Genomic DNA, 14956 nt, shown 5'->3' with positions numbered 1-14956 from the left:
AGGACCTGGGATTTTGTACTCCAAGGGAGATGTAAGTCTCTGGAGGTTTTGAGCAGAGGAGAGACAAAACCTGATTTACGGTTCTCTCAAGCAACTCTTCTCCAAAGTAATTTTATTCATGTGACCAGGATGGATTAAGTTATACTATAGCAACAATTTTTGAGTCTTAGTGGGTCTAATGGTTAAACGCATAAGTTTATTTCTCACTCACTCTCATATCCAGCGAGGTCTTGTGGAGGCTCTGCTTGTCATAGCCACCCAGAGACCCAAGCTGACGGGGGCTCCACCTTGACATAAACTTTTCAGTCACTGCATAAGAGAAGGAACATGGCCAGTCATGCACTGGCTTTTATAGCTTCCAGCCAGAAGTGATGGCACTTCTACTTAACATCTCATTGGCCAAAGCTACCCTTTCATAGAGAGCGCTTCATGACTAAGAGCTCCATTGGTACATACGTATGGGTAGTGTGTGTGTGTGTGTGTGTGTGTGTGTGTGTGTGTGTGTGTGTTTGAGATTGAGGGGTGTGGAGTTTAAGGGAGTCCTGTTTTCCTGGCAGAAAAGAATAGTTAGACCCAGAGTTATAAATCTCCACCTCCCACAAAACTAAGTTTGGTTCAGAACTTTAAAATGACCCCCCCCCTTTTTTTTTTTTTTTTTTTTTTTTGCTATCATCAAATCTTCAAAGCCCAGAAGGCTGAGTCTGATTTAAGTCTCAAGTTCAAGGTATGAGATGCTGTCTGTACTTCCAGCAGCTCTGCAGGAAAACTCCGTCCCCAAGCGCAGGCCTTAGGTCTGGGAAGTCCCCCTCAGGTGGGGGAGGAGGTGGAAGGCTTACTTCTTTGCCGTTTCCATAGCTTCTCCTATTTACCTTTTCTTGCACTGAAATATTCACCTGTTGTCCTTTCCCATCAGGCTGGCCACTGGTTTTCAGAATGAGACGTGAGCAGCCCATTCATGTTATAGAAAGACCCCTTAAGGTGTGAAAAGAAACATTTAAATTTCTATTTCTGCTATATTAACCTTACCCTTTCAAAATTTTGTTGTTGTTTTGTTGTCGTACATTTAATAATAGGTAGAAAACAAAGTGGTACACTTAAGTAACTTGTAGGTAGGTAATGCACATATTGGGGGATACATTCAAAAACTTATTGCTACTGAGATGAATAATATTAAAAGTTTGGAGCCTCCTAGGATAGATTATGAGTCCTTTGAGGCTAGAAACAGTATGTGCTAATTTTTGTTTCATGTACATACAGAAAGATGCACATATCTTAAGTACTACAGCTTGATTTATTTTCATTTGTAATTGATACCAAAATTAGTAGCCAGATTGACAAACAAAAAACACTAGCAACACCACAAAAGCCCTCTTCATATCTCCTTCCCAGTCCTGACTTTCCCCTAGGTAACCAGTCACCTGACTTCTAACAGCAGATATCAACATTGCCTGTCTGTGTATTTCATGTAAATGAAAGCCTACGTAGGCCTGTTTTCCTGGCTGGCTTCTTTCCCTCCACAGAATGTTTGTGTGTGACTGTTGTTCACAAATTGCCCTTGCTATAAGGCACTCTGTTGTGTGAATACACCACAATCTACATATTGTTTCTACTATTAATGGATATTTGGGTTGTTTCTTGTTTGGGACCATTGCAAATAATGCTGCTGTGAACTTTCTTTTACATGGCTTTTGATGCACATGCATTTCTGTTGGGTAAAGGTCTAGGATTTGCTGGGTCACAGGGCTCATGTATATGCAGTGTAAGTAGATAGCCAGACAGTTTTCTAATGCAGTGGGACCTCTTACTTGTTCTTGACATTAACACCAATCACAGAGTGTGCGGCAAATAATGCATGGAGAGTGAGGAAGCAGGGGGGACAGGGAACAAAAATGTGCATGTCAGAGACTGTCAGCATGTAGACATGTTGGGTCACAGAATCACAGCCATGGGCATGGCCCTATGCAGGAGCACGTTATCACGGAAGTAAATGATCACATCTAAGGTACTATGGACCAGTGGTCTGAATTATAGCACTTCAGAGCTGGAGGTGCTTTTTCTAGGCAGGATTCTGTGAAGGGCCCCTGGAGTCACTGCAGATCCACGTGTGTCCTCAGTTCAGCAGGGCCAGAACTCAGTTTTACCTGCTTACCCGGTTGTGGGTCTTCCTGGACTACTGACTGCTTCCATTCAGTCTGGGTTACAAAAGTGGCAGTTGTTCATTTACAAATGGAGTTCCTACATTCACCATCTGGGCGCCTCCTTAGCTGAGCAGAGTATCAGGTGAACAAAATAAGGCCGAACTTGGGAGTCTGCCTTCAGAATGCAGGATTTTGACTCTCTGTTCTTATGTTGACAGTTCACCTGGCTAGGGCAGGTCCTAGAACTGTTATGCCCAAGTGTGTCCCATGAATCCACAGAAAAAGAGTTTAGCATCCAGTAAATCTGGAAAAAACTGGGCACTTTCCTCCTTTCTCTGAAAATCTCAATGCATAGTAGTCGCATTAAAGGCTCTGACAAGTCCTACTGCCAAAAAGAGAGAGTCTGTTTAGCTGTGCTCAGTGTTCTCAAACTTGGCCAACAGAATCCCTCCCTCTTAAATTCTTTTGATACATAACAGATAAATTCTGAAGAATACCACAAAACCCTTTGAAAACATTAATTTAAAGGAATATGTCTGCTCCACTCCCTAGTGTAGTGTTTTTCATACAGTACTTATTAGTGGATACCATTGAAATTAACATAATTATTTGAGCCCACTGTTACAAATAATTAAAATGGAATAGAATAGAAAACATCAGAGGGCATCACATGTAATAATGTTTTATAAAACTTGGTTTTAATGACATTTATACATAAATGTGTGTAAAGAGTCACAGCCAAGAATCTACATCTTCTTTTTTTTTTTTAATGTTTATTTATTTTGAGAGAGAGAGAAAGAGAGCATATGGGGGAGGGGCAGAGAGAGAGGGAGCAAGAGAGAGTCCCAAGCAGGCTCTGTACTGACAGTGCAGAGCCTGACGCAGGGCTTGAACTCATGAACCATGAGGTCATGACCTGAGTTGAAACCGACTGAGCCACCCAGGCGCCCCTAGAATGTACATTGCAGTCAGAAAAGGAGACTCAAAAGACCACATTATTTCCTTAGCAGTCTGCATGAGACGGTCTGCCTCACTGTCCTCATCCAGGGCTCAGTTTCTTCTGTGCTCCCCTTACACCCTAATCCCCAGAACGCTGCAGTTTTTAGCACTGCATCCTGCCTCCTGTTCCTGGTTTATCAATTTCTTCCTCTTCCTCTCATGCTCTAAGGAATAGGCTTTTTGGTTTGCGAAAAACGACTTACTCGCTATCCGGCTTCAGGAAAGTCACTTCAGCTCCCTAATCCTGTTTCCTCACTTGTAAAATGGTGATGATAAATTTTCTCTCTTAGGACTGTTTGTAACGATGAAATGAAATAATCTGTGGAAAGCATCCAGAACATAAAAAGGACTGAAGAAATCCTTTCCCTTCCATTAGTCTCCTGACCATCATACACAATTTAAGGAAACCCTCTGAATATTTGTCCTCCTTTAGAAGCACTGTCATCAGTGACAACCTCAAAGCATGGCAGGTGACTCCTGGGAAGCCGGTTTCAGACCATCTAGTGATGATTCTTGTTAGTTTCCATCTCAGAGGGTAATTTTTCCAGCTGGTTCCCAGATTCTGTCAGTGCTGCTGCTGACTCTTCCCTCTTAAGAATCCTGAGATCCAAATGTTGGACTACGTAGGGACAGAGGTCTCAAAGACATCCAGGCACCAGTTAACAGTGACTCAGCTGTTAAATGTCACTCAGCTGTTAACAGAGGGACCGCCCCCCCCCCCCCCCCCCCATTCCAGGACTATGGACTCCAAGCCTAGCCTTCTCTCCAACAAGGAGCATGCAGACCCTTAGGTCCAGGGGACACAAACACTCTATGCATCCATAGCAGAGGGATCGGTATCAGCCGCTTACTTCCAGCGACTTATACACTGATTCGTTCTCAAGGGGGAAAATGTCCATTGTGACAAACGTCCAAAGTGATAAAAGGATGTTCCTACCATATTTCCTTCCAAAACGCCCTTGGGGCTGAGCCCAAGTAAGGTTAGGAGACGCCAGTGAAAAGACTTATCTTTCCTTGGCTTTGCAAGGAAGAGCATAGTTTTGGCGACCCTCGATGGGCCGGCCCCGTCCTCCCCTTTCCCCGCTCCTTCCCCCCTCCCTCCCACGACTGCCCGGGCTCGAGGAGCACCCTCACACCTCGGAGGAGGAATCGAGGCGACTTGCCAGACCCTGCTCCGCGCGCCTTGCCTCAGATCAGCGCGGGGCGGGCGGGACCCATTCCTTCCTTGCACCTGGGCCCCTGCTCGAGGCGGCTGTGGCTGCCAGAGCCCGGGTCAGGGCTTTTATTGTGAAAGGAGCTCCCCCTCCCTAGCTTTCGGGGAAGTGGGGAGGCTGGGCCGGGACGCACAGCAGGGACTTCGCAAACTCTGCAAACGCCCCTAGTTGAACGCGGAGCCTCCCGGCTGTGGAACGGCTCCTGCAGAACCTCAGATCCTCAGATGACACGCAGACTCCGCGTGCATTCTCCCGGAGCTCCTCTAACAACCCCACCTGCAGGGCATCCCCGAGCGCGCTGCGCCCCCAGGAGTCGCGGGGCCACTTACTTGGCTGCTGGGAAGCTGTGGACGTCCCGTCCGGGAAAGCCGCGTCTAGGGAAGCCTGGAGAGTCACGGAGCAAGTGGCGACCCCGGGGCGGTGGGATGAGCCGGAGAGCCAGCTGAGAGCTCCCAGAAGCAGGTCCAGCCACTGCGGGGGCCATGGTAGGGATCTCAAGAGGGGACCCTCGGGTGGGCGGATGGGGTGGGCACCCAGGCAGGTTGCCGCGGACAGTGCGCACAGCTCTGGGTGCGTGGAGCCTGCGTGGCCTCCCGGAGCTGGAATTGTTCCGGAAGGTGGCTTGGGGGCTGCAACGGCTCTTATTTCTGCACCTAGGAGGAAGCGAAGGGGACGAAGGGGAGGGGGGCCGGTAGTGAGGGGGGCGTCGAGAAGCTGGGCAATTAGCTTTGCTGCTTCCTTAGGCGGGATGCCCATAATAAGGGAGCTTTCATTATGGACCCGTACACCCTGGCTGAACCTTAATCCACGCAGAAATAGATTGGGCCTGGTAAGGGTCCAGTTCCTGGCGCCATCTCCTGGACCGCAGGGCAGGTGTGGGAGTGCTGGTTGGTCTGGGATGTTATTCAGGAAGTTCAAGAACTTGTGAACCGTTGCCTTTCCACTGATAAAACTCACAGACACCAACAGGCGGAAAAGATAGACCCTTTGAGCATGAGACCCAGGCTACTTGTGCAACCTTAGGAAAGGGGCTTCCCTCAGGACCGGCTGCTGCTTAGCTCTGCTTCCAGGTAGAAGCGACCTGCAGCCCCCACCCAACCTGCCTAGGGGGGAGGGTATCAGACACCAGAATGAGTTTGAACTCTGAAGGAACCCACAGGGCTCTTCTGTCTGCTATGACTCACTCCCTCTTCCCGCTCGTAAGCACACAGAGGTCAGATTAGAGCTCACTGGAGATGCTTCTCAGGGAGCTTAGCTGTGGGCCTGGTGTTTAGAAGGGCGCCTAGAGATTCTTCTGTAGGGTGGAGGGTCTCTGAGGGAACACCCCCCTGGATGCAAAGGTGTCCTGGAGTTGTGGGGACCAGAGGCCAAGAGCTGGTCAATAGGAGGCTACACTCTCTCCAATGCTCATAAGTTTCTTTCTCAAGCTGCTAAAGAGAGAGAAATAATGGAATCTTAAGGCTGAAAGGGGGGAGTTGGGGCACCTGGGTGGCTCAGTTGGTTAAGCATCTGACTCTTGATTTCAGCTCAGGTCATGATCTCATGGTTCGTAAGTTCGAATGCCACCATTGGGGTCTGCACTGACAGTGTGGAGCCCGCTTGGGATTCTCTCTCTCTCTCTCCCTCTCTCTCTTCTCCTCCCCAGCTCACGTGTGTGCACTCTCTATCTCTCAAAATAAATAAACTTAAAGAAAACAAGAAAAGGGGGTGTAATCAGAGGTACAGGATGTGAAACTGAAAAGTATGGAGATTTTCTTACTGCAAAATTCCACGTTCAGGGGCAAAAGTATTGCCAAAAGAGGGTAGGGGCCAAAGCCATCAACTCAGAGGGTTGTTACAGGTCTGCAGGAGTCTCTTGATTTTGAAGGTGTGTATGGCAGCATTCAGGCTGCTTGCGATGGAGGTGAGGTGAGCAGAGAGAGAAAGTACCTGCTGTCTGCTCTAGCAGCCTAAGGATGCATCAGTGTTTGCTCCACTGCCCGTGTGGGCTTCCTATCCTTGCGAGCCTATAGTCTCCTGGCTTCTCCTCCTTAGTTAGGAAGAGGACTTGAGTCCGAATTTCATTTGAGTCAGGGTCCACCTGCCAGAGAGAGGGGGTGGCCTGATAAGCAACCTCTGGCAGCAAAATGGCCTTGGAGATCTGAAGGTTTCTTTCGCTTCAACCTCTGAATGAAGGGTCCTATGGTCCAGAGCCTGGGGGCCCAAGGTACAGCCCGTCACTGACCAGAACAAGCACTGGAGGAGGTGGGGGGCTGATCCTTTGGGAACTTCAGTTTCTTCTTCTATAAAATGAGAGATTGAAGTAGATGTCCTCTGAAGTTCCATTTAGCTTCAAAAGTAGATGGTACGTGAATCATTTTGAGGTTGGATCCCAATCTGTTGTTGACTTCTCAGCATGTACAATTATAATGGTGCTAGGGAGAAGTGGTTCTCAGCCCTGGCTCAGACTGCTCCCCAGACCAAATCCAGACCAGAACCAGACCAAGGGATTTGTTTTTAAGGCTGCCCAGGTGACCCTAGTGTGCAAGCCAAGACTGAAAAGCACAGGGCTAGAAGGCTGAGGGAATAGGAACTGCACTTCCCCAGGTATCCCTGAATCTGTAGAGCTGCCATGCCTTGAGATAGTCCTAAAATAGAAGGTGTCAGTGAACTTCATCTGCAAATGATACATCTAATATGTCCCTCTTGCAGGATCGTTCCACAGAGAAACCTCTCGTAATTCATTAAAACTGAGATGTGAACTTCCCCAATGTGTTTGAATGTGGTAGCCTTTATCCAGTAATTCCTTAACACTGTCATATTACTGATCCAAGGCACGTCAAACGAGAAACTCTGGGTTAGAAATATAAAGCTGAAAGTCTGGTGTCCTTAGATGTCTTTTTGCCAAAGTGAACACTGAGCTGCAGGACCTGTGAGGGTATTTTTTGATCATCCTGAAGGGGTGTGGGTCTAAGATTGGGAGACACTTGCTATCTTTCCTTACAATGATGGCAGGTGACTTGGTGTGTGCCACGACTCAGAACTCGGATGAAAAATATTGATAGAAGAAGTTAAGATTATTATTGCCAACTTTAAAAAATGTTTTCTTCCTGGGGTGCTTGGGTGGCAGTCAGTTAAGCATCCGACTTTGGCTCAGGGCATGATCTTGTGGTGCATGAGTTTGAGCCCCACATCGGGCTCTGTGCTGATAGTTTGAAGCCTGGAGCCTGCTTTAGATTCTGTGTTTCCCTCTCTCTCTGCCCCTCTCCTGCTCATGCTCTGTCTTTCTCTCTCTCAAAAATAAATAAACATTAAATAAAATTTTTAATAAAAAAAATAAAAATAAACCGTTTTCTTCCTGATCATATATATGCCCATACTGCCAATTTTTATAGGTAACCATGTATCATTTTGGCATATTTCCTACTCTGATTATTATTGTTATTTTTTAAATGTTTATTTATTTTTGAGAAAGAGAGCATGAGTGGCAGGGGTATGGGTGTGTGTGGGGGGGGGGACAGAGACAGGGAGACACAGAATCCAAAGCAGGTTGCAGGCTCTGAGCTGTCAGCACAGAGCCGGACTTGGGGCTCAAACTCACTGAGATCATGACGGGAGCTGAAGTTGGATACTTAACCAACTGAGCTACCCAGGCGCCCCTGAGTATTATTTTAAAGAGATGAGATTATACCAAACATGCAGTTTTTTAGTTTGATTTGTTTTACTCCACTTTTTGTCAAAACACATTCCATGTCTGCATCTCCAAAAAATACTCAGAACCATACTTTCAATGCTCAGTACCACGGTTTTGATAATCATCTCTCTGCTTGTGGACTTTAAGTTGTTCCCACTTTGGAGCTGTTTTCAGTGGTGCGTGGCCAGCTTCTGATTATCCGTGGACTTGGAGATATCCAGGACTGAGTGCCTGGCTAAGTGGAAATCAGACAAGCTCACAAGAACAAATTATTTTAGCCTCTTTAGAAAAGATCTTACTGCAGTTACCTTCAAGGGCCCAGAGTGTGGGTGTGGGAGGCATTTCCTCTTGTCTGTCTTCACTCTACACTGCGGTATGTCATCAGACAGGCAGCCATGGAGGGAAGAGGGTCCCAGGAGAACTCACACATGGGTCAGTTCTCCTCAAAGGAACCAAGAGCTAAAATCGCTGGTGGTTAAGACTTAGAAGGGAATCTCTAGGTGAAGGAGCTGAGATCAGAGAAGGGATGTGACCTTCTCAGGGTTACTCAGAGCTCTGTTAGAGCCCAGTTCTCCTGGTCCTCCATAGCCTCTTCATGTACTTGAGGCATTTGGTGCAGCTTGGAGTGGCAAAGGAAAGGACACAGGGTTTAAAATCAGAATGAGGTTTGTGCCAGGCTAGGCTACCACACGGCCCTGGGTAAGCACTCCAGTACTCTGAGCTGCAGGCCCCTCTGTAGCATGGGCTTATAATAACAGACTGTTACAGGGGCGCCTGGGTGGCTCAGTCGGTTAAGCGTCCGACTTCGGCTCAGGTCATGATCTCGCTGTCTGTGAGTTTGAGCCCCGTGTCAGGCTCTGTGCTGACTGCTCAGAGCGTGGAGCCTGCTTCGGATTCTGTGTCTCCCTCTCTCTGACCCTCCTCTACTCACTGTCTGTCAAAAAAAATGAACAAATGTTAAAAAAATTAAAAAAAAAATAATGGATCATTATAAGGAGCAAATGGAATCAACAAAAGTAAAACGCTTGATGCCCCAAAGGTGCTTTAAGAATGAGGGCCTTACAGAAGACCCACAAAATAGTTTTCTTTTTGTCAGAACCTAAATAAAACAAATGGTAAGGAAGTTGCTGATGCATTTTCGTCCGCGACTAGTCAAAGAGGGGCTACTGGGACACTTCTGTAACTATGGATCATATGCAGACAGATTCTATTCTAAAGCAGTTCTCTTGCTCCTTTAAATCTTTCTTCTCACCAGGCAGGAAATACCCAGCCTTCAGGAGATGTTTGCCCAGTTTGTGTGCCCTGGGCCTCCTTGCTGAACACTGGATGAGCATGTGGTCCCCACTCAGCCACAGGCCCCTGAGGTCTAATGCTGGGGTGCTCCAGCCAATCACCTGGCCCAAGTTTCTCAGGCTCACCTGAAGAAAAGAGGTGAAACTCATTATGGAATCAGAACTGGGAACAGTGACATTCCAGCCCTTGGAGCCCATGGGGAATTTGATACCCTTTCTCTTGTGGGCACCCCCGTAACCTGCTGCATAGATGAGCCAGGCTCTGCACAGGACTGGCCAGGGAGCAGAGGGTTGTAAATAATCCACTGGCCCTAATTAGCTGAAGAAGAGGCTGGTTCACAAAGCAGTGGGTTGGGAGTGGGGGTGGGGAATAAGCTTCGCAAAGAGATGAGTTCCTTAGTTGTTTCAAGGGCCAGAGAAAGAAATGTGCTTCAAACAGGCTTCAAAGATGGCGACAGCCCCCTCAGAACAGACTTGGGAGGCCCAGCCCTCCCTCCCACCCAGGGTACCAGTGTAGAAACAGAGTGCATCAGGGTTCTTCAAGGCCCAGGTGCTGTGAGAAACCTGGGCAGTCTTTGCTTGGATCCCTTTTTGATGTGATTGTGGATGTGTTTCCATCTGGGGAGCTTGGGGTGCCATCCCCCTGTTGTCTGGATGGGCCTACACAAGTCTGCCTCTGAAGGACCATCTGGCCCGAGAGTGAGGATAAAACAGTGGTTTGTGGGTGAGCCCCCGGCTGCCCTTCTTCTCTGTGTGGACCCCCACCCCGAACACACACATACAGATACAGACCCTATTCTTTGAGGTGGCCTGGAATATGGCTATATTCCCCGGGGGGCCCAGCCAGGTGGCCCTGGAACTGCTCACTGAGTGGAAGCTGGAAAGTGCTTTATGATAGCAGCTGGTGAATTCAGTGGTGACTGGGTGTTAAGAGTGAAAGGGAGGGAGAAGGGGAAGTGGAGGGTGAGGAAACAGCAGGAGGCTTACACTGTTCTCTAGGCCTTGACTGGTTCTCAATGAACATGTGTCTCTTCTAGGCAGGGCTTGAGTCTGTCCCAGTGGCTTTGGAATTCTCAAGTGGCCCATCTAGAAGGCCATGAAAGAGGAATTCACAATCTTCTGTTACGAGTGTATCTGTGTTCTCCCTCTCTCTTTGCTGCCCTGCCGTTCATCCATCCATTCAGAAAATACCCGCTGTAAGCCAGACATAGTGCTAGGGCAGAAAATTCAAAGATGAGTAACAGAGACCCTGTCCCTGGGGAGTATGTGGTCTGGTGATGCCATCTGTGTGTGCGTGCCCATGTGGGTGTATATGTGGGGCACAGCAGGTGGTAAGTTCAGGGCAGAGGGAGGCACAAAGAAATGTTTCTGTCCTGTGAGCTAAATGCTCTGATGCGGAGGCAGAGAGCCAGGTGCTTCTGAGGAGTGGGGAGGCAGGGGGAGTGTCTAAGGATGGCCGAAGAAAAGAGAAGCCATGATTATCTATTAGAATAGCTAAACAGCAAAACGCCCTAACAATTTCAAGTGCTGGCCAGGATGCGCAGTAACTGGAATGCTCACACGTTAAAGGTAGATATGTACGATGATAGAACCACACCGGAAAACAGCTTGTCAGTTCCCTGTAAAGTTACATATGCACTTCCCACAGAACCCAGCAATCCTCTTCCTGTGTATTTACCCCAGAGGAATGAAAAACATATGTCTACACAAACACCTGGATCCAAATGCATACACTAGCTTTATACATAATTTCCCCAAACTAGAAGCAAACCAAATGTCTTCAACTGTAGGTTGGACCAACAGGGTGAGATCCAGCCATACTGTGCAGTAAAGACAGCAATCTACTGCGACACACAACAGCGGGATGAGTCTCAAAGGCACTTGCTGCGGAAGAAACCCATCTCAAAAGGTTACCTACTGTGTGATTCCATTTATCTGACATTCTGGGCGACATGAAGCCACAGGTGGTAGAGAACAGGTGATGGCTGCCGGTGGCTGGGGATGGAGAGGCTGTGACTCCAAAGGCAGGGCACGAGGGAGGCCTTTGGAGCGACGGAACTGTTGTCTCCTGATTGTGGTGGTGGTTCTATACATGTGTGTGAAAACTCCTAGAACTGTCCACAAAGATTTTAGTTGTACTGTACCTTAAAATAACAGAACAACAAGAAGGGAAGGCAGTCTAGCAGAAGGAACAGCATGTGCAAAGCTCTGGAGGCAAAAGTGAGCTGTCAAAAGTTGGCTGAAAGTGAGTTAGGGGGAACCTCCTGGAAATAGGGCTGGAGACAGAGTTTGGCTCTTGGGCATGGGTGGATTTGTGTTAATTATCCGGAGGGCAGTGGAGGGCAAGAGGCCAATGGAAGAGCTTTTGAGCATGGAGAGGTGAGATGGGTTTGCACTTTAGAGAGCAGTTTCAGAGGGAGGGGAGGCTACAGGGAGTGGAGGGGAGTGTCTGGGAAAGGAAGGTGATCTGGAAGGACATGAGGGAGGATGGACCCTGTGACTGGCCGGGAGGGAACAGGTGAGAGGGATATATTTGGGCTGGAGAACCGCTAGTCCTTGGTAACCTCAGATAGGGAGCCTGGGCAGGTCAGGAGTGACTTGTTACTTGTCCAGGCATGTAGGTATACAGGCCTCTTGTCTGCCGTCTTCCTCTCTCTTCATTTTCATTTTTATTTATCTGATGGTGCCCTTTAGTCACACTCAGAAGTAATCATGATGTAGAAGTAACTGACTTAAAAATGATGCCAATCATTTTAATTCTAGAAAACAGATTACTATGTTATACTCTTAAGACCTACAGTGAAGTGTTTGACTTTTCTCCCCTAACCTTCTAAATTGGTTCTGCCCTTATAATCATCAAAGTAGGGTAGGGGCAGTCGCAAGAATAAATGAGTATGGTGTTGGCTCTGTTGTCCCCGCCACCTTGCCTGTGGTCCCCAGTGCTCCCTGCCGGCCAGTGTGTGGCTCCTTCATCTCTCCGTCCCCAGCTTCCCCTTCTGCCACAGCTTGACTTTGGGTTTCTACTAAGTGGCCGCAGGAAGGGGCTATGTCACATGCTGTTTACTTGTGGGCAGTTTTTGTTTGGCTTTTGAGGGTGTTTGCTTGCAATGAGCAAACAGCCTCTTCCAGAGAGCCATCTGGAGAATTCAAATGCTTTCATTTTGGCTCGGGCAACAGGTTCATGGCACCATGTATAAAAGCCAAGTCAGATAGGGATTCTTTCAGAAATGTTATCAGCCAGAGAACTGGTGGAAGACATCAGAGGGGAGAGGACTAGAAGAGAGAAAGGGAGAGAAAAAGAGAAGCGTCAACGCCAGAGACGTGTGGATGTGAGATGAGGGGACTGAGGCTCAGAGACAAAAAGGACTGGCCCCATGGGGGAGCAGGCAAGAGCTCCTCACAGCCTGTGATCCTGGCGCTCAGGGGACGCAGGGCTCTGGGGCTGTCTCGGGCACGGTGTCCTGGGCTGCTTTCAGCAGTGTGTTGCCCTCTGGCAGAGCAATGATGTTTTCCACTGTCCTGGTCGAGGAAGTCTCACTGACACCGTCTCTCCGTGCTTCACATGCCGGGCATCAGCCCCGTGCTCCTGCTGTGGGGGGCGGGGGCGGGGGCGTTAACAGCAGAGCAAACCTGGCTGATCCAGTGGCTGGCCTTGCCTCCGTCCAGACTGGTTTTGCACCAGTGCTGGGCATTCACTCCCAATGCATCAGGCACTGGCGAATAGTCAAGACATTCTGTCTCTTATATCTCATTTTCCACATTTCCTGGAAAGAGATTGTCCATGTGAATCTACTCCTTCATATACATAAACGAGCAGCATATACCTCCTTCAATAATCTCTACAATCCAGCTAAGTACTTAGGCGGGCAGTGTTGTCTATGGCCATCTTCCCATCCGGACTGTAAACTGAGGGCAATAATTTAAAAACTTTTTAAGATCGCTTTAGTACTTTTAAATGCGTGGTGCCATGCTTGAGGTGGGAAGAGAAGACCCAAATATAGCCAAATCAAATATAGTCAATATCAGAGGGTCATAATTTCAAAAAGCAGGGCACCGAGCGTGGCACCGGCTCACTCTTTTCCCCAGAGGAGATGAGCGAATTCCAGCCCCAGGGAAAACGTGATCACCGATGACCACCCAGATGGAAGGAAGCAGGGGAGGGAGGTCAGGTAGGGAGGAGCAAAAGTCTCAAGCTGTGCCCAGGCTGGGGTGGGGCTCGGGGTTGTGTTGTCTGGGATTCTGGACGCACTGGAGGTGGAGGCTGTAAGCGGTGTGAGGGCTCGAGGCTGGGATGGCTAGTGAATGGGCCATTTGGACGTCCATCCCTGTGCTCTGAGGAAGGTGGGCAGGGCACACACGCTTCTTTCTCTAGGACAGAGTGGCTCTGTTGTCTGTCCATACAGAGGCTCAGTGTGTACCTCCTGGGGGAACTGGACCCCGGCTCAGGGACTGGCTGGCGGCAGGGGTGGCCTCCTAGACAGTCTGAGCACTCCCTCCCTGTGCACCAGCCACTGTCTGCAGGGCCCCGGGCCCAGTCAGCTCACGCAGTCAGTCACCGAGTTCTGTCTCGCCCTCCTCCCCCTACTACCCTCGCTTCGCCTGGCACTCTAGAGATCCTGTTGCAACTACAAAGACGCTATTGTATTCCTTTTTTTCCCCCCAGAACATTCTCTCTTGAAACTCTAGTTAAAATCCCATCATTTCCCTTTGGGGTGGGGGTGCAGATGGCTGACTGGGCAATGCCACTCTGTTTAGTCACTTCACTGAGAGGGGGGAAAGGCTCCTGGCCCTTTGTTCACATGCACTCACCCCCCTTGCAGTGGCGCTCACTCCCAGGGTGGATGGGTTTAAACTGTAACTGTCGCAATAGCTTACTTGATACGGTTTTAAAGCACGAAGGGTTCAAAGGGTGTTTTTCCCCCTCAGATTTTTATTTAAATTCTAGTTGGTTAACATACACTGCAATATTGGTTTCAGGAGTAGAAGTCAGTGATCCATCACTTACATGCAACACCCAGTGCTCATCACAAGTGCCCTCCTAATACCCATCCCCCATCTAGCCCATCCCCCACCCACCTCCCTCCACCAATCCTCAGTTTGTTCTCTATTGTTAAGTCCCATGGTTGGGATGCCTGGGTGGCTCAGTCAGTTAAGCATCGGATGTCTGCTCAGGTCATGATTTCATGGTTCATGAGTTTGAGTCCCCCTGGTGAGCTTGAGCCCCGCTTCGGGTGAGCTCTGCTTCTCTCTCTCTGCCCCTTGTGGGGTTCTCAATCTCTCTCTCTCTCTCTCTCTCTCTCTCTCTCCCCCTCTCTCTCTCTCTGCCCCTCTCTCACTTGTGCCCTCTGTTTCTAAAAAAAATATATATATATATATCTCAAGGTTTGTTTCCCTCTCTCTTTTCTTCCCCCCTCCCATATGTCCATCTGTTGAGTTTCTTAAATTCCATGTATGAGGGAAATCATATGGTATTTGTCTTTCTCTGACTGACTTATTTCGCTTTGCACAATATGCTCTCGTTCCATCCATGTTGTTGCAAATGGCAAGATTTCATTCTTGTTGATGGCTGAGTAATTACACTGTATATATATATATATATATATATATATATATATATATATATATACCACATCTTTATCC

General features: G+C 48.4%; 1 protein-coding gene across 11 annotated transcripts in view; it reads left to right on the top strand.

The window, feature by feature from the left end:
* Positions 1–4347: 4347 nt before the first annotated feature.
* The window catches only part of GASK1A (golgi associated kinase 1A), an 85293-nt gene continuing 74684 nt past the window's right edge, over positions 4348–14956 (top strand). For 6 of the 11 annotated variants that reach the window (XR_006585615.1, XR_006585619.1, XR_006585616.1 and 3 more), the window contains exon 1: positions 4360–4836. Coding sequence is in view for 3 of the 11 variants with exons in the window: in XM_045037748.1 (XP_044893683.1) it covers positions 4834–4836 (3 nt within the window). In the remaining 8 variants the exon portion in view is untranslated. Of the gene's footprint in view, positions 4837–14956 lie in introns of all 11 variants that reach the window. The other 5 variants (XR_006585620.1, XR_006585621.1, XM_045037748.1 and 2 more) reach the window with 4 other exon arrangements.

This window comes from Felis catus, chromosome C2 (assembly GCF_018350175.1).
Source record: "Felis catus isolate Fca126 chromosome C2, F.catus_Fca126_mat1.0, whole genome shotgun sequence".
Classification (NCBI taxonomy): domain Eukaryota; kingdom Metazoa; phylum Chordata; class Mammalia; order Carnivora; family Felidae; genus Felis; species Felis catus.
This window is presented reverse-complemented; position numbering and strand designations above follow the sequence as displayed.